This window comes from Amblyomma mixtum, chromosome 1 (genome assembly GCF_055824585.1).
Source record: "Amblyomma mixtum isolate Tamu chromosome 1, ASM5582458v1, whole genome shotgun sequence".
Taxonomy (NCBI): domain Eukaryota; kingdom Metazoa; phylum Arthropoda; class Arachnida; order Ixodida; family Ixodidae; genus Amblyomma; species Amblyomma mixtum.
Window position 1 is genome coordinate 93,679,713 of NC_143012.1, and position 27,805 is coordinate 93,707,517.

At 49.5% G+C, this 27,805-nt stretch overlaps 1 protein-coding gene and 1 pseudogene across 1 annotated transcript; one reads left to right on the forward strand and one right to left on the reverse strand.

Moving 5' to 3' along the window:
• Positions 1 to 466: 466 nt before the first annotated feature.
• LOC149367233 (programmed cell death protein 6 pseudogene) lies at positions 467 to 1,295 on the reverse strand (annotated as a pseudogene).
• Positions 1,296 to 7,146: 5,851 nt separating this feature from the next.
• LOC149367234 (endothelin-converting enzyme 1-like) lies at positions 7,147 to 27,384 on the forward strand. Its single transcript, XM_089573376.1, has 7 exons — positions 7,147 to 7,305; positions 9,093 to 9,253; positions 11,785 to 11,923; positions 17,344 to 17,732; positions 21,147 to 21,320; positions 24,435 to 24,730; positions 27,113 to 27,384. The coding sequence occupies exons 1-7, from the start codon at positions 7,147 to 7,149 to the stop codon at positions 27,382 to 27,384; spliced, it is 1,590 nt and encodes a 529-aa protein (XP_089429502.1).
• The last annotated feature ends 421 nt before the right edge of the window (positions 27,385 to 27,805 follow it).

A 27,805-nucleotide genomic window follows, 5' to 3' on the forward strand; every position in this document is an offset into this window, starting at 1 on the left:
TCTTCTTTCTTGTTTTACAGCTTCCACGCACCACGCACATCATCTCATGAAAAAAAGTGGTATTGTCCTTGTTGTGTCTGCCCAACAAACGATCACAGAAAAGGCTGGACACACAATGGGTGCGAAAGTTCTTGACTGAGCTGTAGCTCAACCGAGCAGCACGTACAGGCAGCCAGTTCTTTAGCAGGCGTGCATCACGGCCGCGGATTCTGTGCTCTTGCAGCTTACGACGGAGCAAACTTGCGAAAATATTAAATCTAAGCACAGTATCACTAAGCCTGTGCTTACTCCTGAGCTTTCCGCAACTTTGCTTCGTCCTAAAGCGCAGGAGCGAAGAAAAAGCGGCCGTCGCGCACGCCACCTAGAGATTTGACCGCCTGTACATGCGCCACGTGCAACTTCCTACAGTTCCGAAGAACCGCGGGATACAACGAAGTTAGAGGCAAGCACTTCTTTCAGTCCTGGCAGTGCAGCGACTATCAGAGGTTGAGGCTGAGCCCGAGCTTCAAGAAGTCCTCGTATCCGAGGGTGATGAAGCCATCTCGGTCAGTGTCATAGCTCTGGAAAGCCGTCGTCAGTGTCTGGAGGTGGATGCAGCACAGGACGTAGTCGTCAAAGTTGATGGAACCCTTCCGATCCTTGTCGTACTTCATAACCATGGATTCCAGGGTTTGCTCACTGAGTCGGTAGCCGAAGCTGCCCAAGGCGTCACGCAGTTCACGTTTGTCGATGCTATTAGAGCGGTCCTTGTCGAAGCTTTGAAAGCACTTGAGCCAGTCGTTAATGTAGTTCCATAGGGCCACAAATTCGTCGAAGGTGATGGAACCAGTCCGGTTGCGGTCGAAAATGTTTATCATGAGTCGCACGGTGTCCGGATTGAATGGCTTCCAGGTTCCGTTGGACAGGGCGCTCTGAAGTTCGGTCGCGTTGATCTTACCGCTTCGGTTCTTGTCGAGGTTGTTGAATATTCCCCGGAGGTAGTTGGTGTCCGCTCTTGGACCTTGCTGCTGAGACTGGCCGTACTGGTACTGCCCGCCCTGGTACTGCCCGCCCTGGGACTGCCCGCCCTGGTACTGTCCGCCCTGGTACTGTCCGCCCTGGTACTGTCCGCCCTGGGGCTGCCCGCCCTGGTACGGCCCGCCCTGGGACTGGCCGTACATAGTGCAGCTGGTCTTCGTAAGCAGGGCACAATGTTGCGTGATGCCGCCCGTCCGCTGTCCAGAGTCTTGCTAGGAAGCCATAGTGGGGTTAAGTGCAGCGGAACACCAGCGGCAAGCTCGACACGCGAGCCCGAGCGCTGCGAACTGAAACGCCCTGCTGGCAGTGATGGCGGGTGCGTACTGTTTATGATGATGATTATGATGAAGATGAAGATGTCCGCAGGCTTAATGGCACGTGCCCATGGCGGGGGATTGGCCAGTGTGCATAGCGGATAAAAACGCATTCAAGTACAAGGAGTGGAAAATTTAGACAATTGTTTGTCTTAGACTAGAATTTCGATTAAGAAAAAAGCGGAAAAGAATAAGTAAAGAATTCTCGATCGTAGTGTCGACACTGCACGGACGAGAGAAAAAGAAGCGAGGTGCCGAAGATGCAGATTAGCATATACAGTGGAGGCTCCAGAATGGCAGGCTGGCATTGTGACAGAGACGCAAGACCTGCCAGAATTTACTTTCGCGAAAGTATGGAGATGTTTCTGGCCATTCAGAAAGCAGCTGCGGAGCCTCCGGAGTGGCTCTCAAGACTAGAGCCGCTCTGTACGTTGCGTGAATTTTAATTGGACGAAGCCAGATTTATGCTGGCTGACCACAAGTCGTGTGTACATAGTTATTGTCTTTTGTTGATTGTTTTTGTTGTCCGGTTTTTTGTGTCAAAGCCAGGCAATAAAGAAAAAAAAAAAAAAGATGCAGATTAGCATTCTCCGTATATGTACGTACCTACTCGTAGAATTGTAATTTGCTTATTTTTCATCAAGGAAATGTTATAATTTTCTCATCTTGGCCAAAATTTCCTTTTGTAGATTGTTGTACATGATTGCTGAGAGCAACCGCGAAGTAGAGGTTTCCTGTGTTGAAGAAGAATAGGGGCGCTGTTTATTTTTGCACCAAGAAAGACGACGTGCTTAGCTTAAGAGTATAGTTTGATACCGTTTCTGTATATTCAAAGGAAAGGTAGAGCTAAAAACACTCACACACACCACTCGTTAATAAGAACGAAAGAAGGGAAGAAAAAAATGTCATCACAGGGTGCTTCTGAGAAATAAAAAAGGTCATAAGTAGCAAAGATCGCATGATCACTTTAATATTTATTACACTTCTGGAAGTTTAGCTGATTCCAAAAAAGTACTGAAATGTCCTCGGTATCGTGGTTCTTCGTTTGCGGCTCCACTGAGGACAAAGAATTTCGCCTGCCGATTTTGAGCCGTTCCCTCACAGGGGCTGTCCACCCTTTCAATTGTGCGGCACAGCGCTATGACTAGCATGTATACAAGAAAGAAGCGACAAGCATGTTTGCCGACAACTAAACGTTTTAATGGCGAGATAGAGAGAAAAGAAGAAGGGATTATTACTCAGAGAACGGAGATAACTGGTTGCCACTTTTTCGTCTTTACGAAGGATCAAATGATTTTTCCACATTTTATGATGGATCACGTGTTTTTGGTATTTCAGTGCATTACACTGATAAAATATTGGCATTTCATACATTTTTGCACACCTTTTTGTTATTGTACTTACACTTGTGGGGTTGTGCCCACCATAGTGACTGAAAGCATTCCCACTGAGATGACCTTACGAAAACTTAGGTCTTTCTCTGCTTAGCCTGTGGTAATTCTGAGCGCCTCGTAATCGGCACTTCAATAGATTACAGTATGGTTCCCCTCCCTAAGCTATGCTGCAGCTCGCTGCGTTCGGTGCAACAACAACAGCGGATTTTCTGTTTTCAGTAGGCTGTTCCATACAGGCTTCCATGGAGCCTTATCCCTAAGGCAATGTCTGCTCAACCGTCGAGGAAGGTCTTTAAATAATACAACAGATTCTTTAGGCGACAGTGGTAAACGATTACCAATCCCAGTGGTGCCCACCCACCAGTCACGTGATCAAGGGGGCTGAACTGTGCTTAAAGGGATACTGAGGCGGTTTTCGAATCAGCTAATTTTTTAGGGTTTTGAAGTAGTATCATTGTTGATCACGTCTGTGAAATTATTTTTTCGATTTTGGCTAAAACAGTGGCGCAATCACCAATTAAAAACGCGATGTTCAAATCTCCCGCGTTCCGCGCGAGCGTAGGAGAGGAGAACAGCGGAGAGGGAAACCTCGTCCATGTCGGCCAACGTGACGTCACGTTGAGGAGCCGGGGATACTTCGGCGCACCCGAGCGAGCTTTCAGCGCGTGTTGTTTCTCGTGCTGCGTGCGTTGTGACGTGCAAAGCGTGTCAGCCGACCTTGAGAATCAGATTCAACACGAGGTACTACTCTGCGTTCGTGTCCATGAACAAATACGGCCGAGACTGTGTCGTCTTCCGCTGTTTTTCGCAAGATCATAAGCTCTCAGCGCAAGCGCTCGCTGCTGTGGCGAAGAATTCAAGCTGACCAAAGCAAGCCTACTCTGCTCGAAGCACTTTCGTAAGAGCGTCTACATGCAGAGCTTGTCCCTAATGTGACCTCTGGAGATTTGTGTCAAAAAGGCGCGGCTAAACCATGACACAGTTCATTCGATTTTCTCGCGCATGAGAGGCGTGTCACCATTCCGAAGAAGCGCCTCTTTTAAAAGTAGAAATATGCTCACTTAGCCCCTTAGGTGATGGCCAGACCACCTGAGGCGTGCTCAGCAAGGCTCGGTTAGTGATTTTATACTCGGTTCGACGTGTCCAAGCAAGCAAGCAACCAGGCAAGCAGAGCAAAGCACAATAAAGCAAAGCAAGCAAGCATCGAAGCTCTTCATATGCGGCATCTCGTTTAATCGTAGCTAAGCGATTAAAATGAATGTGTTCGACGTTGATTTCGGATGTAAATTTATGAGAGAAATGAATGCCAACCGAGTTTTTGCAAAAAAACACCGCAACCATACTCGGTTTCTTCATCAAGCTGTGGCAGCGGGCGAGTTGCAGCTAGTTTGGCTTTTAAGCACACATATAGTTGGCAACTACTTCACTGAACCTAAACTGCAAATCTAGGAAGGGCGAACGTTTCCGAGGCAGCGATTAATATTTTCTGGCATCTGCTGAACGCGCCACGAGTGAAGCAGCAGCCTTGTGCGCGTATTTGGCTTGGTTTCCAGCGCACAATGATTGCGTCACTATCCTGTGGTCACATGCCTCGCAGTGCTTGGCCACTGCGCTTCGCTAATTTTGACATCAACTTTGTGCTCCTTCATCGTTTCCTTGAAATACTTTGTTGCCTAAACCTGCAACGCCGGGCACTGAGAACAGGATTTTTTGTACACAGTGCTTTGGGCCTTTTCTTTAGGATGACGCTCTTCCGGGCGAGCCAGGAGGCGTCCGGTGGTGGTAATTGACTTGAGTATTGTTCGCACCCCTTCCTTTCCGAAAATACGAACCGAGGTTGTGCTGGCACCTTTTACGCATGGTCTGCATCGCGTCTTTGACGCTTGCGTATGCTTGTGCTAGCCGTAGAATTGTTTGCTTGTGTCTTTTTTGGTTTCAGGCGATACGTGGAATGAGCAAACTGTGGTATCCTTTTCTTCGGAGGTCAGTAAAAAAAAAATAGTCGCCGTATTCGCTTTTACAACGACACGGACAGCTGTGATCTGCACTCAACGCAGCGCCGGATCCGCATCGGCAGCTTCTCCAGTCCTCAAAATGACGTCACGACCTCTCTTGACCAATCACGGGCGGCGGCGCGCCGCGCGGCGTGCCCCGCGGCACAGGCCGCATATTTCGGCTAAACAAGGCAATTCGCGCTTGTTTTTGCCTTATTTGGATGCGATATTCCAGTATACAGCATGAAAAACTATAGGACGCCGCTGCCAGTCTGATTTTCAAAAAAAGTGCTTCAGTCTCCCTTTAAAGCACCCCACCACACCTCATATGTACGAGTCTTGCTCGTAATCTAGCGTGGATGTATATGACAGCGCTGACATCGTCTCCGCTTCGTTCATCTTGTGGAGTTCGTGGCAATTAACAACAAGACCTAGTGGGTTGCCCCGATGGCGACGCGATGCGGCGAGTCCTGCTCGCCATCGTCCAGAGAGCGCAGGTTCCACGCAGATTCTTCAGGAACTTGTTTACCCGCGTCGGAACCGGGAAATTAAGAGGAAGGCTTCTCTCCTTCTCCGGCAATTTCAACAGGGAACTGAACTGTACTTGAAACAGAGACAATGGCAACTTTTCTCTTTTCTGGTTTTGTGTCTTTGGCTAAGTCACAGGACTGCGCCACGAATTCGTCTCTTCAATTACTGTTCAGTGAGGCGCTTCGGGAAGGTGCTAACCACAGATCGAGGTCACGAGAGTGAAGTCACTAGGATAAGGATGGGGTGGAGCGCATTCGGCAGGTTGTCTCAGATCATGAAGGGCAGTTTGCAAATATCCTTCACGAGAAAAATATACAACAGCTCTCCGGTATTCACCTATGGGGCAGAAACGTGGAGGCTAACACAGAGGGTTCAGCTTAAGTTGAGGACAACGCAGTGAGATAGAGAAAGAAAAATGAAAAGTGTAACGTTAAGAGACGAGAAGAGGGAAGAGTGTGTGAGGAAACAAACGCGTGTTAATGACGTTCTAGTCGAAATCAAGAGGGCGAAATGGGCTTGGGCAGGGCGTGTAATGCGAAGGCAAGATAACCGATGGTCCTTAAGGGTAACGGAGTGGATTTCAAGAGAAGCCAAGCATAGCAGGGGGCGGCAGAAAGTTAGCTGGGCGCATGTGATTAAGAAGTTTGCGGGGATACAGTGGCCGCAGTTGGCAAAGGATAGGGTCAATTGTAGAGACATGGGAGGGGCCTTTTTCCGGCAGTGGGCATAGTCAGGCTGATGACGATGATGATGAGGCGCTTCGGTGGAGCAATTGCCCGCAGTTTAACTGGAAGGCTAACCCCACCTATTGACAAGAAAAACCGCAATCTCAACCTCGTTTTTTTAAGAACGTGTACTATTTATTTCAGTCATGCGGTAATTTATGTATTTGCGTGTGGAAAGCCAAGCCCTGTCAGACAGCAAGGAAAGCACCTCCCTCTTTTGTTTTAATTTTCCTTCGTGTTCTTAACCCTTCAGTGAAGCTCTTTAGATAATTAGTCATTCTTCTAATTATTGGACGCTAATAATTACGTGGAGGATAACAAAGAGGGTACAGCTTAAGTTAAGAACAACGTAGCGAGCTATGGAAAGGAAAATGATTGGTGTAACGTTAAGAGATCGGAAGAGGGTGGAGTGGGTGAGGGTACAAACGCGGGTTAATGCCATCTTAGTGAAATCAAGAGGAAGAAATGGGCTTGGGCAGGGCGTGTAATGCGAAGGCAAGATAACCGCTGGTCCTTAAGGGTAACGGAGTTAATTCCAAGAGAACGCAAATGTAGCAGAGGGCGGCAGAAAGTTAGGTGTGCGGATGAGATTAAGAATTTCGCGAGGATACAATGGCTGCAGCTGTCACAAGCCAGTGTTAATTCAGAGATATAGGTGAGTCCTTTGTGCTGCACTGGGCGTAGTCAAGCTGATAACGATGATGGTGAGGCGCTTCGGTTGATCATTTGCCCGGAGTCTAGCCGGAAGGCTAACCCCACCTGTTGATAACAAAATCCGCAATCTCAAACTCTCATCTTGCAGAAGCCTAAGCTATTATCGCAGTCGTGTCATAGTTTGTCTTTGCATGTACGTAGAAAGCGGAGGCCTTCCAGATGGTAGGAAAACCACCTCAGTATTTTTTTTTAATTTCCTTTCGCGTTCCTAACTATTCAGCGATGCTGTTTTGATAATTAATCACTCTTCTATTTGTTGGATACTAATTTTACCTGGCAGCTATGAATAACTACCCGGCGAAATTAGCGCAGAGGTTGTTATTAGCATGCCCGTTCTTAGGCAGCAACAGCACGGAGCTCAAAACATTCACGAGCCAAGCAGAAGAAGAAGAAAAGTGCCTGAGGCGGCGTAGCTTCGAGGTGCCAACAGCAGCTGCATATTTCACCTCCGTAGGCTATGATTCCAGATTCCACAGAAGCCATGGGCGTGCCAGCACCGGCAGCCACCGTGGCCAACGCCGGAACCACGCGAGACTTAACCTTCGACGAATGTCCCATTTCGCCGGGTACCGAGCCATCCACCACCTTCTCACCCAAGGAACCGCGGGCCAAGGCGGTGAGCCCGCGCTGTGCAACGCCGCGATGTTTTTTTTTTGTTTTGTTTCTTGTCCAGTGCAAAAACCAATGACGCGGTACATATAGCAAGTGCGGAATGCCTCAGTGCAATGAAGCACTGCCAGGATCTGGGGAAGTACTATATTGTAATGATTCAATTTACATTTCATTTCATTTAGTCGCGAATTGAACGGCATCGAGAGGAACGGCAGGCAGGGAAAAAACGACCAGCCACTAGCGAGGCAGACATTGTTGTGGCGCCACATGCCACCGGGACCTCAATGCCGGAGGTGCATTCAGTCTGGCTTAGTGACGTGGTCCACGCTGCGCCAGTTCATCGCACAATCACCACAGAGCTCTTTTTCCGGAACGGGATTAGTGCCGATAAAGATCCCGAAGCGCGTCAAAGACGTCGTCGAGCTCTGCTGTTCTTCGGCGTCACCACCGGTTCAGCACTGGCATTGGCGTCGAGAGCCTGACATCATAGGCTCACTGGTGGGTACGTGTGACGTGTTCTTCCAAGGCCCATGTCCCTGGAAGCAGCGACCAATTGCAGAGGATCGCATCGATTTTCCAAAAACGGTGTCAGAAAACAAATGCATTAATGGTATATTGAAGAAATGAAACCAGCAATCACTGAGAAAAGCAGAGAAACATAGCCCTAAGAACCAGCAATAATACAAAAATAGCTGCTCACACCTGGCGGTTTTTCCACAACCCGGTGGACAGGTAAACAGCCTTCCACAAAGCAAGCTTCAGAGAAACAAACAGACAAACAAATTGGTTGGTTGGTTTATGGGGTTTAACGTCCCAAAGCGACTAAGGCTATGAGAGACGCCGTAGTGGAGGGCTCCGGAAATTTCGACCACCTGGGGTTCTTTAACGTGCACTGACATCGCACAGTACACGGGCCTCTAGAATTTCTCCTCCAAAGAAATTCCAGCCGCCGCGGCCGGGATCGAACCCGCGTCTTTTGGGTCAGCAGCCGAGCACCGTAACCACTAAGACAGCGCTGCGGCACAAACAAATTGGAGGGGACGCTTAAGCTCCGTCTAAAAGGCTATGACGCGATAGCGTAATGGGTTATTCTCATATATGCAGAATGTCATTCTCTACTTTACATTCGTAGATCCCTGGGAGTCCTCGTACCCCTCCTGGCGCAGTGGTGCAGCGGTTAAGCGATGCGCCACTGCCCTGTGACGGGAGGTGATCCCAACGGTGGCCCTTGTGCGGCCCAGGTTACTCTTCGCGAGCGGCCAATCATTAATCCAATTGCCACCTGCCAAGGTGGTAAGTTTTCTTACTATCCGGTGGGCAGGTGGTCATGACGCCGAAAGGTCACGTGAGCTAGGTGGGCCACCTACGTCTTAAGTTACTTTCTGGGCACCGCCTGCCAGAGTCATGCTCGCGATTTTCGCTCATAACGCGAAGCCGACAACGCCTTCACCGGATTTTCTGGAGAACGGAGCCTTTAACTCCACCGCGTTAACAAACCAGCAAATACACCACGCCTAAATGCAAGGCATGAAACTACAAGTGCTATGGCACTAAAATTAGGGAGCTATCTGCCCATTTTGGCCGTGTTACGCTATATATGGGATAAATCGAGAAATTTGTAGACATTCATCCCGCATAGAATAAATATAGAGCTGCACGGCAAGTAAGTACATAGAGTGATGAGATTTCAGACGTCATACTGTGGTACCTTAGTGATTATGTGCCTGCCTGTACTCGGAATGGTGCTCGCCGATGCGCCCTGACCGGCGCTCCATCCACGCCACGGTGCAGGGTTCCGGCGCTCCGGTGCAGCACACTACGTCGGGTGCCAGCGGCGTCACCACGCACACCTTCGCCAAGAAAGCCGGCGACCCCTACTGGGTGCTCGTCGTCGCCCTCCTCGCCACGGTGCTCATCGCGGGCCTGGCCGCCACTTTCCCCTATGTGCCCAAGTAACTTTTCTTGCGCTATAGGCCTACGCTCCTGGCGGTTCGTATGTGGTGTCTGAGCGCGAAACCGTGGTGCTTCTTTACTAATGTCAGTTTTTGGCAGAGTTGGCGACTGAACAATATGAAGGAACGCACAGCAAAAGAAACGGCACACAAGAGAACAGACACACGTGAGGGTCCCTTACAAAAAAAGTTTTAGACAGTCTATAGAGTGTCTATAGACTTCTGTCTATAAAGTTGTTGAGGACTTTGCGGGGTCGCAGCGGAGCACCAGAGCAAGATGACCAGCGTGGCAGGCTTCTAGCTCCGAACTGCCCGTGCCGGGCGTGCGCTCCGAGCATGCGCTGTCCATCTTTATTTTCTTCTAGCGCGCGCTTTAACTCCAATCTCAGCGCCGGCGCTCTATAGCGTCGCCGGGCGCTATAGGGCCCCCCGCCTAGACGGAACGGCGAAATGCACGCGCCGACGGGGCAGAGATGGAGTAGACGCGGCGGCAAGCAGGTCTGCAGGTGGGCCGGCAACATCGGAGGGGAGCTCCTGGGGACGTGTCTCGAGGTACGTGGGTTTGAGTCGATCGACGGAGACGACCTCTTCACGACCATCGAGCAGGATTGTCGCTGACTTTGCCGTCCTGTTGAGGGCGCGGTACGGGCCGTCGTATGAGGGGCTAAGAGGAGCCTTTACAGCGTCTGGCCTGAGAAAAACATGCGTTGAGGAAGCAAGGTCTGGGTGCACAAAGACTTGACGGGCAGTTGAGCGAGGCGGCACTGGGCGCAGATGCTGAAGACAGTCCTGTAGGCGTTAAAGGTATTGCAGGGGCTGGGACGAGGGAGCCGAAGGTACGAACAAGTCACCGGGAAGTCGCAGGGAGGTACCGAAGACGAGTCCGGCCGCCGAACAGGCAAGGTCACGACGCAGGACGGCACGTAGGCCTAGGAGCACCATAGGGAGGTGGTCTACCCAGTGCTCGCGATCCAGGCGCGCAGTGAGGGCAGCCTTGAGCTGGCGATGGAGCCGATCGACCATGCCGTTGGCACAGGGATGGTATGATGTGGCGCGGCAGTGTTTAGTGCCGAGTAGCCGGGTGAGCGAAGTGAAAAGGGCGCATTCGTACTGGCGGACGCGATCCGTGGTAACAATGCCGGGGCAGCCGAAGCGGGAAAACCCACGTCGAAACGAAGGCTCTGGCAACTGTTTCCGCAGTAATGTCCGGAATGGGCACGGCTTCGGGCCAACGGGTGAAGCGGTCGACCATCGTCCCTGAGAGGGGGGAAGCGGTCCAACTTTTGACTGTCTATAGACAAATCCTAGAGAACAGTCTATAGGCAATATAAATGCTGTAGACAGTCTGTAGACAATCTATAGGTTTATGGCCATACACTTTTCGTAGACTTTTTTCTATAGACAGTCTCTATACTAGAATAGACAAAAGCAATATCGATAGGAAGTAAAAAGAGTCAATAAGAAGGCTATAGACTGTCTATACACCATTTTCATAAGGGGTGAACCAGCAACTTTCCAGTTGCTAATGAGGGCTCGTGTGTGCCTGTTTCCTTGTCACGTTCTTTTTCCGCTGTGTTTGTTCCTTCATAATGCGGTGCTTCTTGCGTCGATTTTCCGTGACGCGGTCAGCCGTCGATTATAATACTAGAGACTCGATCTCTCGCGCGCGGGGCTCCACATCAAATTCCAGAGCCGGCCTAAAGCTGGTACATATTCCGCTTTCTTTCCTCTATTGACGTCAAATATACCACCGTCGCATCTGCTTCAAGGGTCACAGCGCCGGTTGTAAGAAACATTTGGTTATCTACCCCACTGTCTCTTCCCATCTGTCCGTCCGTCTGTGTGCGTATGTATGTCCTTGTATCGTTTTCTTGGGTACTATTTGTGTGCAGGTTACCGGGTAACGATGGCGATTTCTGTCTCACCTTACAGCTTCTTGGATAAACTGAAAAGAATAAGGCAACACTTTCTGCAAACCTTCTCGGAAAAGTTACCATGCCTTCTGCCCTCAGTTTGTTCGTAAGCTGGAGATGGAAGGCATGCAAGGCTTTAAACACCACTATAATTCATTCTTTTTCGTCTCATTCTATTAAATGCTTGCCGCACGCCTGTCTTATCTCACTAATTCCAGTGACAGCGAAGGGGAAATGAAAGTGCAAGGAGCATCGAAGTGAAATGAAATTAGGATGAAATCATTATACCGCTCTCCCCTGTTCTGCTTAAGAAATTTCTGAAGATAAGGTGGTCGTACCCGCCAAAGGACAGGATGAAGTGGCTGGATTTGGGAGTGGCCTCTATCCCGCAGTAGGCGCAGCCAGGCTGATGATGATGACAGATTCTTCATGAACAGGGAAGCTAGGAAGCGATGTTTTCGGGAAGAGCTTTCAATACGGTCTCGTACAGGCCACCATCACGCGGCAGCAGATAGCTAGTGTAAGTGACGATCCAAGATCGGTGGGTGTGTTGGTTTGCTCGCAAGTGAAAGCCTCCCACACACAGCTGTAATAATGTTTCGTTTGCGCTATTCGCAGCACATTGCGCCAGCAGTGCCAGACGCGCTCCTGCCGTGCACTGTCGGCCGTCCTCCAGGACAGCATAGACTGGAGCATTTCACCGTGCGACAACTTCTACCAGCACGTCTGCAACGGATGGATGGCGAAGGCCCACAGGGTAGGAGGAGCCGGAATCGCAAATCCGCGAACCTTCTTTCGTGTTTTGTGAGCTCAGTGAAGTTGTGGTTTATTCGTTTTGAAATATTAAAGTGGATAGAGAGTAATGAGTTTGGTTTATTGGTTTATTGTGGTTTAACGTCCCAAAGCACAAAGCAACTCAGGCAATGAGCGATGCCGTAGTGAAGGGCTCTGGAAATTTCGACCACCTGGGGTTCTTTAACGCGCACTGACATCGCACAGTACACGGGCCTCTGGAATTTCGCCTCCATCGAAATTCGGCCCCCGCGGCAGGGATCGAAACCGCGTCCTTCGGGTCAGCAGCCGAGCGTCGTAACCATTCAGCCACCGCACCGCGGCAGGGCAGAATAATGTGCAGAAGGATGTGCCGAACTAAATTTGTGGTGCAGCCACTTCTCAATATTGCATATGATATGCAGCTGAACAGAACAGTTGCGAATGGCAGAAATATCGATTGTATAAAAAAAATTGCAGATGAAACGTCACCCCGCCTTAAAGGGTCCCTGAAAGGGGTGTCTGAGGTTGGCAAACAAATACTTGCATTATGTAGAGCGTAGGCCACTGAACGTTCATGCCGCGTACAATACATCAAAGGCGAGTGGATAATTTACAATACATTTTCAAAAACTACCTCTCCCGAGCCTCGCGGCGACCAGCGGCGGTGAACTTCCGCCCGAATCCGTACTCATTACGTCAGTTTGTACTCTTTACGTCACAAGTGCTGGGCTATGATTGGTTCGCGGTGCCAACGTGAAATCACGCATTTAACAAACTAGAAGCTCTAGATACTTCACACTCTTACTCTTTTCGGAAACATTTCGCATTTCAGCAAGCAGAGTTGTCGTTTATATGCATGTTTACGCAGTTATTGTGTGTTCGGTGTCAGAAATTAGTACTGCACTTCCGGTTTACAATGTTTTCGTCTGCTCGTGCCGCTTGTGTCACTCCGCCGGTGCCGCCGTCGAACCGAATCGAGGTGCGATTTGGAGTCACCGCACTACTGATTTCTGTCGCGACCTCCGTCGCATGCGCAATCAAAATGGACCGGCCGTGCTGTGTCGTTGGTTGCAAAGCCAGGGTTCGGCAAGATGTTGCCCTTCGGCACTGTCTGCCGAAAGATGGAAGTGAGCGAGCCGTCGTCGTCGTCAGGATTCAGCGCTCGATTTCTGAACGGCGTGTTCTTAAAAGCTTGGCCGACGCGCTGCACCGATCGTCGCTTGCGAACTGCCGCCCCACTACAAGCAGGGAGACACGGAGCGGTGAGCATCGCTGCGCCGCCCTACCCAAGCTCCGCTCACAACCGGTGTCGCACTTCGCCGCCGTGCAGCAATGCCTGAGCGCTGCTTGGGATGGTGTACAAATATCACAAGGCAAGATCGCCTTGTTATCAGAAATACTTCTCGAGCAGCGACAAAGCACGCCTGCTTATGTTGCGAGCTTTCGGCAATGGCACCGCTCGCGGGCGCTCAGGGCGACGAGCTCTGCTGCTGCCTGGCTGCCGTGGTCGTCGCTAGGCCTATTGCCTCTTTGGCATCGAAGCTGCAGCGGCCGGCGCTTCGGAAGTCGCCTGAGCTATAATACAAGGCTTACTCTACACATCGCTTTGCAGTCAACAGCATCATCTCACAATAAAATAATAGTATGGTCACTTTCCGCGACTCCTTCTGCAGCGAAGCGAGCGGGCGCCAGGCGAGCCGGACCCCGCGTCGGGCCAGCGGCAGCTGCGAGACGGTTGTGGCAAGAAATTTGCTCCTATCACAGTCGTTACCTTTACCAGCAGCTCAGTATTGGTCAGCGATCCTCAAAAATGACACATTTTTCACATTTCTTATCCCAGGGTTTATTGTTTACGTCAAGAACACACTTTAGCTCGCTTTTATGTCGCCGGCAGACGGGATCCAGGCTGGCCGGCCGGCATGCTCGGCGTACATCACGTTCGCACAAGAAAATGCAAAACAGCCATGATACCAGCGAGGATGCTTCCTAGATTCGAGCAACGAAAATATGTCTGTGCAAAAGTGGATCTTTCGGCAACGACACCGCCTGCGGCAACGCCGCGCGACCTACTGCGCGCTGGACCCAGGCTGCCCTAGTCGTCGCTAGGCCTATCTGGTTTCGCGTTGAAACCGCAGCTGACGGCGCTTCGGAAGTTGCCTGCGCTATAATAAAAGGCCTACTATTCACATCGCTTTACTGCGAACTCGTCCCATAATAAAAGATATGTTCGATTTCCACGATGCCTTCAGCAACGGAGCTAGCAGACGGTAGGCGAACCGCACCAAGTAGCAGCAGCACCAAATCGGCTGTTGGATGAAATTTGCTTGTATCGCAGTCATCACTTTTACCAGCAACTCGGTATTGGCCAACGATCGTCAGAAATTATGCATTTTTGACATGCATCTATCCAAGGGCTTGCTATGGACGAGAACAAACAATACTAGCGCGTTTTTCAGTCGCCGGTGGCCGGCATCAAGGCTGGCAGGCCGGTCCGGCGTGGCTCGGCCCCGAGCGCCCTGAGCAGCGCGCTGTACGGCATCATGACGCTGCCGCTCTCCGCTCTCCGCTTCCCGTCGTTGCGTTTTCCGCGCGCGGCTTGTCGTAGACATCCAGCAGGTTGGACGCAGGCGACGAGCTGCGATCGGTTGTTACGACGTCGTTCACAACGGCGCGCCGCAGCGAATCGCACACACTTTTCGCACATGTGTCCCCGCATTAAGGCTGAAATCCCATTTCGGCACTCATCCGCAAAAGTCGTTCCTTCAGCTCGGGGTACGAGAGAAGCCGCAGCGACGGTTGCGAGACACAGGTGAACATAGCAGACAGCGGGAAAGCGAGCGAGCGAGCGATCGAGCGAAAGAGTGTGTCAACCGGAAGTAAACAAACCGATCTCGTCGATGACGTATTTGTGGGCGGAGCATGGTCCCGGCCTGTAATCTTTATTTTTTTATGGTTCACTCCGGTGTACGAGTTGAGAGGGAAAAGGCTGGTGGTCATTTTTAATAGCCATTATCTCTGGTTCCGCACAAGGTAGATCAAAAATTTTTGCGGTAGGATGATGGATCGTTCAATGTCTATCAATACTTCGACTTCTCTTTGCCTACATGGACACCGTTTCAGGGACCCTTTAAGGGCATGGCGCGATAGCGTAGTGCGTTGGCCTCTCCATTCTGCGCAGTTTGACACCTTTGAACGCATTTTTCATTTTTTTTTTCAATTCTTTCACTTAACTAAACGATGAATTGCACACTCTAAATTTTCTTAATTAGCATCATCAAGCCTTGGCTTTTCGTTCTGAGCATTTGACACCTTTTTTTCACTTTTAACTTTTTCCATTTCATTAATTAATCAGAATGATTTCATTCACCCGTCATTTACACGACTCCCGGTGCTGACTACTATACGGCTTTTCGACCGAACGAGCTGTATACTCTATCGCATAAAAATCTTAGGTGACACTAACACCCCTCAATTCCCAGTTTTGCTGCTCAGTGTTTCTGATAATAACTAAGAATAAAACCTGAGCTTCAGCTTCATTTTTTATACGTTTCCGAATCGCTCCTCAACCACTCGTCAGCATTCAACCAGCCCCCTTCGATTACGCAGCCGAATCAGCGGATTAGGTCATAAGGTCACGCGACCTCTCAATCCGCGGGGGGGGTTGCCACATGCCACCGTGAGCACATTGTGATGACGACACTAGATTACGTAACCTAATCTCTCTCGACGAACGATGAATTCAATCCCCACATGCCACGGCGGGCAGGTTGCTCTCAATCCAGTGGCCGGTAACAACCTGCGATAGTGGGCAGGTTGTGATGAGGTCACAAGGTCAATGGACTTCTCAGTCAGTTGGGCCTGTTGTCACCTGCCCCGGTGGACAGGTAATGATGACGTCATAAAGCCATGTGACCTCTCTCGACGAATCAGGGAATTTTGTCTGGGGCATGAATGGCGTCTTTGTGTGACATCAACTCTAATGCTTTCGCATTAATGTACCATAAACAGATGTTGCGCCAGGCGAATTAAATCGCCATAAAAAATAAGCAGCATTTTGTTCTGAAGTGTGTTTTTCAATTTATTTCTATTTTCTGGTTGGTTGCTTGCTATTGTATAACGATGTTAAAATAACCATCTTCTACTTGCCTTTTTTTCGCATCCCAGTTATGTAACCCCCCTCACGTAATACTCCAGTCGGGGCCCGTGAGGTATTTGAATAAATAAATAAATAAACAAGGAGTAGAAATGCAAACGGATTGTGAAGGAAGAAAGAAATCAGTGAACTTAAGGCAACAAGAAATACGGTGATAAGCGGGTTATTACTTTCAAAACATGAAACTACTTGTTTTTTTCCTGCTACTAGCGTGGTCTTCTTTCACTGGCAACCGAGTGCAAGTTCTAGCCAATGGCTGTGGACACAACTAAATTTTCCGCAGAGATTCGCGAGCACATGCGTGTTGTTCGGTGCCATTTAGGTGCCCATTTCTACGCAGCAGCATCCGGGGCTATCAGCGATCATCACACCCTGTACTGGCTTCAACGTAGGATAGAAGCTATGGGACGCAAGCACTCCGACGCAGGCTGCCAATCCCGAGCCCCAGTCGACGCAGTGGAAAAAAGTCGTCGATGATGACGTCGTCTTTGGAGCCATCAGAATGACGAGTTTCGCCCAATAGCTACGCTCGGGCACTTAGTTCCAGACAACGCCTTATCCAGTGCATGGAAAGCTAGGCTACTTGACCATCTGAAGCTTTCATAGATTAGTAATCTTCAATCTTCATATTGCCAGCAGAATGAATTCCTCATAGATAACTTCACTCGCCACGATCGAACATCTGCATTCTTTTCTCTCTCACGAAGACGTGCACCCCTAATCCATAATGCTCTAAGCTCTCCTTGGAGCGTTGCCTTCTTCAGAATTGCGAATGACAGTCATTTTGGATACGGCCATTGACGAGCGGACGTGCCGCTGTCGCTTTCGATCTTCAATCCGAGCTTCCCAGGAAAGGAACGCCTTCATCTCCTTCGTAAAGCCCTCGGGCCCTAAGAGTAGTGAATATTTTTTTTTTACTTCTGTGAAGCTTCAATGTGCAGTCTTGGCGTACGTCCACTGTAGAACCGTGGAACTACTACAACGACTTTCTTTAGAACTCTTCTTAAGTCCTACGCAGCTGTGCACCCTCTGTACTTTCAACACAGTAAGGTCGCTCTGGTCTCGAGCTATGCTATGAATTAAGAGTGCAGCCGCATTACTGCAAAGTTTGAAAGATAATGAACCTACCGCTGTAAATATACCAAGCCTGGTAACCTCCGCCGCCACCCTCCTTAAAAGGGTGCCATTACGATCCAATAAAATACGTTCTTGCATTGAGCCACCGCAATCACTGACTGCAATCACCGCAGGGGCTGAGCGTGTTCGACGAGAACGCCTACCACCTCCGCGTCCGCATCGGCCACGACGCGCTCGAAGCGGCTGCCAAGCTATCGCCGGGACAGCGTGGAGACCCCGTAAGCCCCTCCGTGGAGACCGCAGGCGACAAGGCGGCGCTCTTCTACCGTAGCTGCGTACTGGCGCCGGCGCACGCCGACCGCGAGCTGGGCTACCTGCACGACGTGCGTCGAGAGATGGGCCTCTCGTGGCCCTTCCTCTACCCAGTGCGTCGGCAGCGCCGCCAGACCGATGACGCGGCGGCCGACGGACCGCGGCTGGTCCTCGAGGTGCTTGTCAACGCATCCGCGCGCTGGGGCTTCCCGCTCTGGTTCGACGTGGCGGTGAACCTCTCCAAGCCAAGGTGGGGCTTCTGTGTCCTTGCCCTAATTTCTCCGTTTAGTTTTTCACAGCAATTTTCCGCGGCGAACTGCTATGAGAGACACGAACAGGATTCTTAGAAAAACACACTGCCGCCGTGGTGGCTCAGTGGTTATGGTGCTCGGCTGCTGACCCGAAAGACGCGGGTTCGATCCCTGCCGTGGAAGTCGAATTTCGATGGAGGCGAAATTCTAGAGGCCTGTGTACTGAGCGATGTCAGTGCACGTTAACGAACCCCAGGTGGTCGAAATTTCCGGAGCCCTCCACTACGGCGTCCCTCATAGCCTGAGTCGCTTTGGGACGTTAAACCCCCATAATCCAAACCAAACCATCTTAGAAAACACAAAATGAACAAGGGGCGGGAGGTGTGCCTCACTTGGCTAGCTCACATTTCGTCACCAAGACTTGTCTTCATCTGGGTCCGCTTGAGAGACAAGTTATCTCGTCCAAAGGTTGGCAAGCGCAGAAAGGCTCTTCTCCCACTGCTTGTTGGTTTTTTGTTTTCTGTGAACCCCATCTTCCTTGCCCTCTTTCTACCGCGGACGAACTGGACTTTAAAAAGTTTAAAAACAAGAAGCGATGCAGCTCCCTGCATTCTGGCTGTTACCCTAAACTCAGCTGTATTGCAGCCGGCTCGACCACATCGCTGTCCACATGATGGTAATCCTGAGGGTCTCTCTGGACAATGTGCTTTTTGGCTTCAGCCAAGCCACCACATTGCAGTCTTTGCTTGGTGAAAACAACGACGGCAGATCTGACCGCGTTCATCCCAGAACGAAGTAAAATGCACACTGGCGCGGCAGAGTGTCGCACGAAATGACGAGCTTAGCAAATTTGCTTATACCAGGGGCATGCCGCCGGTGTAAACACAACGGAATAGATATCTTTGGGACGGGTTTTGTCCCTGCAGTAGCCTCAATAGCCGGAGCCGGATCCGGAGCGTGTCTCTTCTCTTCTGTTGAGTTTATTTAGGCTGTGTTCCTACATAATCTTCAGTGACCAACTCGTCCAAAAACATACAATCGGGGGCCAAAGTCTGTAAACCACGTGTTCCTCAAGCAAATCCGATAGCTCAGCTAATAGCAGACGGCTGGAGCCCACACTTCTGGTGGAAATGAAGGTCAAAATTTTGCTCTTTCATCTCCACAAGTGTGGTCTCCAGCCGCCGGCTAATAGCATAGCGATTGGGTTCGGTTGAGTAACATTTGCTTCACCGAATTTTGTCCCCGACTGTACCTTAATGCAGCCTGGACTAGGCTGGTGACAGTGACCGTGCCAGTGTAGATGGCAGCAATGAAACTTCGGGAGTATTTTTGAGGGTCGCCTGGAGCAAACAGCCACATTTTTTTCCAGTTTGACGGCATTTACACTGTCGTCATCCAATAAATTTTCGGTCTCTGTATCACGTAATTTCCTGGTTGGTCAAGAGGATCAAAACGTCATCAGCACTGCCACATTTGAGAATCCGAGGACTAGAATGTTGGAGTACCTTTCATTGGATTATCATATGCGATCATACTAACCCGGCTGGCCCACTCTTCCATTTTAGACATCCATTAAGGCCCACTAACTGCCATAAGCCACCCACTGAACCACTAATACTCCTTAATCCACCCAATAATACCCAGCGATACACTTTAATTCTCTCTCTAATTCCCAATAATTCACATTTATCCGTTTTCTGTGGTAGGCATGCTTCCAAAATGTTGGATGTCCTTTGGAATTTTCGCCAGTGGGCTAACTTCCTAATGCTACCTCGTTTTCTTCTCGAAGAATCACATTACAAAGGTCTTACGTTACGTCACGGAGGCCCATACTATGATTTTCAATTCCGCAATTTCTACAACAGACTGTTACGTAACGGCAAGCCGATGAATATAGTACGACATGACAGACGGCTACGGCGTGATTTAATGGCGGGAGGCCTGGCGCGAGAGCTCCCGGCCACGCCACTGGCTACCTCGTCGTTTTCTAGTCCGTGACAATAGTGTGGCTTTTTGATACGATAGGTGCGTTTGCTTTGACAGCCTCTATGCGAAAACGTCCAGGTGATCTCCACCAGGGAATAGTGTGGTAAGTAAAACAGTAAGCTCGCGAACATTCACGTCAGCTTGCAACAATGCGAAGGTACCGGCTTGAGAGAGAAAAGGGCTTTAAATGCCACAGAATGACTAAACACTAAGAAAATAGATAACTGCGCAGCGCTGGTCTAAATCATCCGCCGCCAGCTGATATATTCGTTACCACCCCAACTAAGGGTTCAGTGTTAGAACATTTCAGACAGAAGCACTGTACGTCATCACGTGGTCTTGCAGAAATCACGTCAAAGAACGGTATGGAATAATATAGCGATCAGTTTTGTTGCTCCATAAATTAACGACCAATGCTCTTGGTCGGGGCAGAAGTTATATTCCGCGTAGCACGGTGGTACCCGCCGCGGTGGCTCAATAGTTAAGGCGCTCGTCTACCGAGCCGGAATAGCCGGGTTCGAACCCAACCGCGGCTGCCGCGTTTGGACGGAGGCGGAACGCAAAAGGCGGCCGTGTGTGCTGTGCGACGTCAGTGCACGTTAAAGATCCCCAGGTGGTCGAAATTATTCCAGAGGCCTCCGCTATGGCACCTCTTTCTCTCTTTCTTCTTTCACTCCTACCTTCCTCCCTTCCCTTACGGCGCGGTTCAGGTGTCCACCGAGATATGTGAGACAGATACTGCGCCATTTCCTTTCCTCAAAAACCAATTTACCAATTTATTTTACCAGTACATTAAATTCGAAGTAATTTTATTAAATATCATTTTCTCTTGATGGTACCGGCCCATAATGTGAGTTTCATGTCCGCAATTTCTACAACATATTGCGACTTTTTGATACAGATAGGCACGTTTGCTTAGACAGCCTCTATGCGAAAAGGTTCACTGTATCTCCACCCAGAGTAAACCTTGGTAACGCATATAACAAGCACGCGAAATTTAAAGGCAGCTTCCAACCATGCGACGGCACTGGCTTGAGTGAAAGAGAACAGTACTTTACTACCTGGCAGACTAAACGCCGAGAACATAGTCTCCACGGAGAACCAAGGCGTGCTGGTCGGTAAGGTGATCAGGCGCAGGCTGATAACTTCGTTACCACGCTAACTAAGTGTTCAGTGTTAAGGTTATCCGACGTAGGCTGAAAACTTCATTACCACTCCAACATTTCAGACAGATGCGCTGCAAGTCGTCACGTGGTCGTACAGGAACACGTCCGTCGAAACAACGGGATGAAATAGCATAGCGATCAGTATCTTTGTTCCACAAGTTAACTCTTCGTCGTGGCAGAAGTTTTATTCTGTGAGCACGGTGCTATTTTGAGGTGCAATGCACTTAGCGCGCCACGTCTTCTACCTCTCCTTGTATCCAGGTCTGTGCTGATCGAGACGCTCCCCAGCTTCCCGCACCCGATACAGAATGCAGCATCGGCACGGGTGCACGGGTTGCGTGCTCACTTCGAAAAGCTGGTGCGAGCCATGTACAAGCTCTTCACCAACAGCGACGTCATATACGACACCATCGAACCCTTCCTCAGGTCGCACTGGTAAGGCACTCTCCAGATGTATGCGCATTTACAGAACTGGCAGTGCTATCGGTATTAAAATAACCAAGGGACGACCAAAGGACATCCTGGACCACACTTACTGACAACAGTTTCCGGCGCCCCCTCTTTGCGGCCCCATCGTGTCTTGTGTATTTTCACGCAGACAAAATATATTGGCGATTTTCACTAGCTATAAGCTGCGCCGTAGTCGAGCCAAGATGACAACCGCAAAGAGGACTCCGTCTCTGACCAGTCGGGCCGAAATCCCGTTTTCTTGATTGCACAACTGAGTCACCTTTTTTTCATATAAGGTGAGTACCTAGTTTCAGCTAAACACTTTGTATTAGTCGGTGTAAAGCACAGAACCGATGGGAAACTGGAGATCGCCGTGCCATATCTGCAAACGTCCGCCGTGAAAACGTAACCACACACGGTCGTCGCCCCCTTCAGGACGTTTGCAGCGACGTCAAGAGCGCCAGTGCTTAGTTTTCGTACAAGGCGGCAGCCAGAAAAATAAAAGCACGTCATGGTTTTACTGTTGCATTGTTAAGGTAAGCAGGGCTTATCGGAGTTATTTCATAACGATGTGAACTAGAATGTTTCTTAATGGTTTTGCTTTCGACCGTCGTGTTCTTCGAATTCAATTCAGCAAGATGAACCCTAACTACATTTTCTTGTGGCCAATAGTTCATTTGAGCAAGCAAAGTCCTTGAGTGTACATTTTTGAGAAGACTTGCATAGAGCGGTGTGCTTTGGAACAAAATCTAGAGCGAAAGTGCTGTTTGAAGGGCAATGTGCTCGTTCCTTGATTTTTATTTCGACGAAGCTTCGCTTCAGCACGAGCATTGGCAGTGAAACGCAGCGCCTGCTGTAAGACTTCGTTGCGTTCTGCACACGACCGCTCGAGCACTGCGATGCAAGCCTGCTAACGTCTGTAGGTTGCGGCGTGAACTTGATACGGTCGAGTCGGTGTGCACGCTCGGCGATCCGATGGCGCGGGTAGCGCACGTCTCTTTTGAGGATTTCTTTTCCACACTATTGGACATAAGTATTTAGAATTCACTGACACCAATACAATAATAAAAACCACAGAGAGGAAAAAATACAACTCCGGCACTTTAATTGCATGTTCGGTTACGACGAGGTACAATTCAGCGAGCATTACGGTTGCTTCACGGCAGCAATTAAAACGACCAGCCACGATTATCACCCTAGTCGTTCAATTCAAACAGAAGAAAGCTATAATGGCACCGAGTTCTCACTTGGAAAAAGGTACTCGTCAACATGGAAATGCGACGAACACACGACCGTCGACGCTCTAACTGCCTTGCCAATCCGCACTTTCTGCACCCAAAGCTTCCTTCTCTGCTAGCAGTTTAAGCAATGGAACGATACCTCCTGGTTTTTTCATCTCCTTTACGTACAAAAAAGGCATGAAGCAGCGCTGCAGATCTTTCTTCTTGTCTCGACGTTGGGGCAGATTCACGTTGAACGCAGCGAGAATTTGTCAGGCTGGTTCTCCATGGACGGAATAGTGTCACGGCCGTAATGTAGCTATGATGTCGTGAAAATTACCAATACGTCACAGAAAAACTATGGCAGCAAAAATTTTAATTCGGCAACGAAGCACTTGTAAAAAAAAGCAAAGAAATTCTGCCGCGGGCTTCAGATCCTACTATCCTACTACCGATCCTAGTTCGCGGCACAATACTTGTAAAGGATTCAAGTCGCTCCTCGAAAAGTGTTTTTAGGCTGAAGAAGTAAGGACAAACGCACCGGAAAAAAATGGACTCCCGGACCATGGCTTGCGCGAGCGCCCCATCTCTCAGTCATTGAAAAAATATATATATAATGTCTCTTACCTTCCGCTGATTACACACTTGTCTTTTGATGTCGCGGCAATGCAGCATCTATGATATAGGGCGTTTTACCCAACGCGACAATGGCGTCGTCGGTGTCGCCGTCAACGTCGTCGGCAGCGTTGTGAGACAAGCACGTGGCCCACCTGCCACTTAAATCATGTGACCTTGTGACGTCATCAAAACCTGTCCACTGGGGCAGGTGACAACCTGCCCAACCTGCCCAGTGGATTGTGAGCAAACTGCCCATCCTGGCAGGTGTAGTTAATGATTAGCCGTGACAGGTTGCTCGGGAAGAGTGCTCGGCTGCTGTATACAACGAATTTTTAATTTATGCAAGATAAACGCCTCTTCAGTGTTTTTACCAGCTGTGTAAAACCTCGCCACATTGAAGCAGATAAAAGAATAAGTTGTATGGCGGAGATACCAAGCTTCAAAAGAGGAAAAAAAAGCAGGGCTTGTTTTCATTTGTATATCTTAATGAATGCCTGTTTCAATTACATGGGTATACCTACTGCGCGCCTGAATATTCTGCGAGTGCAGTTTGAAGACAATTATGCCCTGCAAATTATGCCACTTTTGCTTTTTCTACCGCTTCTCCGGAGCCCTTCACTACGGCGTCCCTCATAGCCTGAGTTGCTCCGGGACGTTAAACCCCAATAAATCAAATCAAATGTACCGCATTTCTTTCTGTAATCATGGCCTGATTACTGATCAACAGGAAAGAGCACGTGCACGGTACCAGTTTCCAACGCACAGAGCATCTGTAAAATGTGCTGTCGAAACAAGCATAACTTAACCATTGAAGATCCTTACGTTCATAGTATGTTAAGGGTAGGACAATTATTTGTGTGGCGGTGAGCGCTGCGATGAATCTCTCAAACAACCGCAAATACGATAAGCTCTCGAACAATCTTTCACAACCCTCTGAAGTCGAAAATATTTATTTGATATCACTCCGACTCAACATTTAGCCAGGTGTGCTTAGTGTTCACTAAGCGTCGCAGATTCAGAAGCGCTCTTTTCGACAAATACAGCAGTAAGCCTTTGTGCCACCTCTCACAGTGAAAGATACCAAAGGCTTTCTGATCGATAAGACTGTCAATGCTTTGAGATACTTTCGCTTCGCCGCTGGCATTCAGTTTTTGGTGAAGGACAGACTCAAAGTTAGCTCCACAAACGTGGCCATTAAGTGGCGTCAGATGGTGCTATTCCATGTCCAAGGTTACTGCTCAGTGAAAGTTTGGTTGCGCAGGTATATACAGAGCTTTCTCAGAGAGGCCAACAAGGCCCGCGACACGCTGCAGTTTGACAACCTGAAAGCCTTTGCGGCCAACCTGACCAGCAACATCAAAGCTCAAGCTTGGGCAGATATCTTGTCCGCGGCCTTCGAGCTGCCCGTCACCGTGGACGACACGCCCGTGGTGGTCATCGGAGCCCCGTTCATGCCGACCCTGAACACCATGCTTCTCGAGCTGAACACCGACGCCTTGCTCCTACACCTTGGTTGGGACTTCGAGCTGTCCATGGGTCAGGTGTTGTCCCGAGAAGGCAAGGAGGATTTTTGCCTCGCTTTCAGCTGGGTGGCACCGCGGTGGCTAGGGATTTTGCTTATCAGATGCTTATCAGATGCTTATCTCAAGGTCATGGGTTTGAGTCCGGCCACGGTGGCCATATTAAAATCGAGGCGAAATAGAAAAATTCCCTTTTCCGGTGCGATGTCAGCGCACTTTTAAAAAACCCACGTGGTCTTAGTCAATCCGGAGCCTTCCGCTTCGGCGTTCCTCATCAACTATGTCTCTCTTCGGGACGCTAAATTTCTGTGACCACAAAATTTAGTTCAGGGGCTTTGGCACTCGCCTGCTGGTACCAAGGTCAGAGAATCGAATCCCGCCACTGCGGCCGTATTCTGATTGGGGCGAAAGGCAAAAATGACCTGGTGCTCTGCGTTGTTGGCGCACTTTGAAGAATCCCAGGTGTTCTAAATTCATCCAGAGTTGTCAACTACGGCGTCCCCCACACACGCTCTGTACTTCGATATGCTAAACCCTGGAATTTGCACTTTTGCACCTCGGCGATAGCTTTAACAGCAGAATTCCATAAGGGTATGCCTCCCACACCAAAACCATCCTACAGATAGGTTCAACATAGTGACTTCTGCTACCCGGCCACCATATTTTCAGAGCTCGTTCGATATTTCTCCCGAATCGAGAGAATGTTACCTGGTTAAAGCGGCTCAGCACATTGATATCATCACGACATTAGAAAAGGACCTTTTAGCGGGCTAGTTAGTTCATGGCTGTATAGATAAGAAAAACCTGTTTATACTTGCGCCTCCGTTTGCCCTTTTTTTTTGTGAAAATTTTCTAACCTACCTGTCCGTACCTCGGGACAGTAATGACGGAACGAAGTGATTTAGTGATTTAGCCAGTTTTTCTAGCGTTTACCGCTACAGCAAGTGCCGCAGTCTCAGAAACGCTGTTTTCGACAAATACAGTAGTAAGCCTTTCAACAAATACAGCCTTAGGACATACTTTCCAACTCCGGCACCTCCTGAGATCCTCGCCAAAAATTGGTGTCGACGCATGCATATTACTTGCGAAATCGCCCGCCGATGGCGAAACCTGTTTTTCCTTTTTTTGGCCTTTTCTTGCTTTAAAAGCACCTTTTTTGGTAAGAGTGGGATTTTTGGGATCAGATCTGGTAGACTAACAATACAAGCCGACTTTTGTTTGTCTTCAGTCTCTCTTTTAATTGTGCGTTTCCCAATTGTACGGTGTCGGCGTTGCCGTAAGTTCGCGCACTGGTTGGTCAGCATTCAGTGACTTCCTGCAAGACGTTGCTGCAATGCGATTTACTGAGTGGTCTGAGTACAGCGTTGTCAGTAGTAGCATAGAATATCCCTCCAGAGAAAAGTGTACAACAGCTGTATCTTCCTGGTATTCACCTACGGGGCAGAAACGTGGAGGCTAACAAAGAGGGTTCAGCTTAAGTTGAGGAGAACGCAGCGAGCTGCGGAAAGAAAAATGATAGGTGTAACGTTAAGAGGTCGGAAGCGGGCGGAGTAGGTGAGGGAACAAACGCGGGTTAATGGCATCTTAGTCGCAATCAAGAGGAAAAAATGGACTCGGGCAGGGCATGTAATGCGAAGGCAAGATAACCGCTGGTCCTTAAGGGTAACGGAGTGGATTCCGGGAGAAGGCAAGCGTAGCAGGGGTCGGCAGAAAGTTAGGTGGGCGGATGGGATTAAGAAATTTGCGGGGACACAGTGGCCGCAACTGGCCAAGGACAGGGTTAATTGGAGAGACATGGGAGAGGCCTTTGCCTTGCAGTGGGCTTAGTCAGGCTGATGATGATGGTGATGATGAGTAACATGCAAGAAAAATAATGGTGAGGGAAAGAAACTATATTTGCCTCGGCGGGCAGCTGTCCAGCTGTCACTGAGTTCTCGCAACGTAGTATAATAACAATCCTGCGTTCTTTTTTTCGCATTTTTTTATCAGTGAGCACAACCCCTGGTTTGGAACCAATAGGGTATAATGTTGCAGCTCCTTCCCTTTCAGCGAAAATTCGCAATGTACGGATGGAAAAGGGAGGTCAGATGGTGGCGCTCTCAGTATACGCTCACTTTCAGAGCCACTTAGGGCGTGGCTTTGGAAGGTTTTGAGTAAACTCCTCGTGGAAGATAACATGCTGACAGTACCCCTGGTTTTTAGCAAGCGAACGTGGCGCTCTGGATGTTCACGTGTTCTTATCGGCAGAAGTGCTTGCTTTTGGGCTAGTTGCTTCATGATAGATTTGAATGGCGCAAGGGAACAAGCACGGGAAGACAGAAGCATAGAACGAGCGCTTAATACAAGCTAAATTTATTAAATTAATAAATTTATTCCTTTATTTCTTATCTGCTTTCTTCCGTCACTGGGCCTCCGGCAGTGGCCGCCGCGATCCACGGCTGGGCCAACCCGGAGGAGGATATGGCCGACTACTGCTTCCAGCTTACGGAGCACCTGCTGGGATTCGCGCTCACCACGCCGGTGCTGAGGGAGAGCTTAGACGACGACCGGAAGCGCGCCGTGGAAGCCGTGTACGCCTCCAGCAGAAGCCACATCCGCCGCGCCCTGTCAGAGTCTTCCTGGTTGGACGAGGCAGCTAAAGAGCGTGCCTTTCAGCGCCTCGACGACCTTCAGGTGACGGCACTGATGTAGACATCTTAAGGCGCCTCGCAGTTCTCGAGGCTGTCAAAAGCGGAAATAGTAGCTGATTACACGCATACAGCTCTTACTTCAGTGGAGTTACTCTTGGGCTAGTTGGTATTCTTGGTTTAAGCTCATAGTTTTTCAGCGCAGCGGCACACGGCCAAAGAAGAGAAGCAGAAAGTGAAGAAGGGCGAACACAGCGCTGTGTTCGTCCTTCTTTTTTTCTTGCTTTCTTTCTTTGGCCGTGTGCCGTTGCGCTGAAAAACTATGAGCTCTTACTTCCACAAACTGTGCAATCTATGAAGGCACCCACTGCTCGCTCCAAAGCAATGACGGGTAAAATATGATTAAATGTTCTAGAGTGCAACACCGTAACTCTCTGCGGCTCTTTTAGTCCTTTTTGAGTTAGAGTTCAGTGTCATCTTGGCAC

Excerpts from the sequence above, each read along its gene's own strand:
- LOC149367234 (XM_089573376.1), top strand. The coding sequence starts at position 7,147 with ATGATTCCAGATTCCACAGAAGCCATGGGCGTGCCAGCACCGGCAGCC. Across the intron at positions 17,733-21,146 it reads GTGAACCTCTCCAAGCCAAG|GTCTGTGCTGATCGAGACGC; the intron begins GTGGGGCTTCTG and ends CCTTGTATCCAG. Across the intron at positions 21,321-24,434 it reads CCCTTCCTCAGGTCGCACTG|GTATATACAGAGCTTTCTCA; the intron begins GTAAGGCACTCT and ends TTGGTTGCGCAG.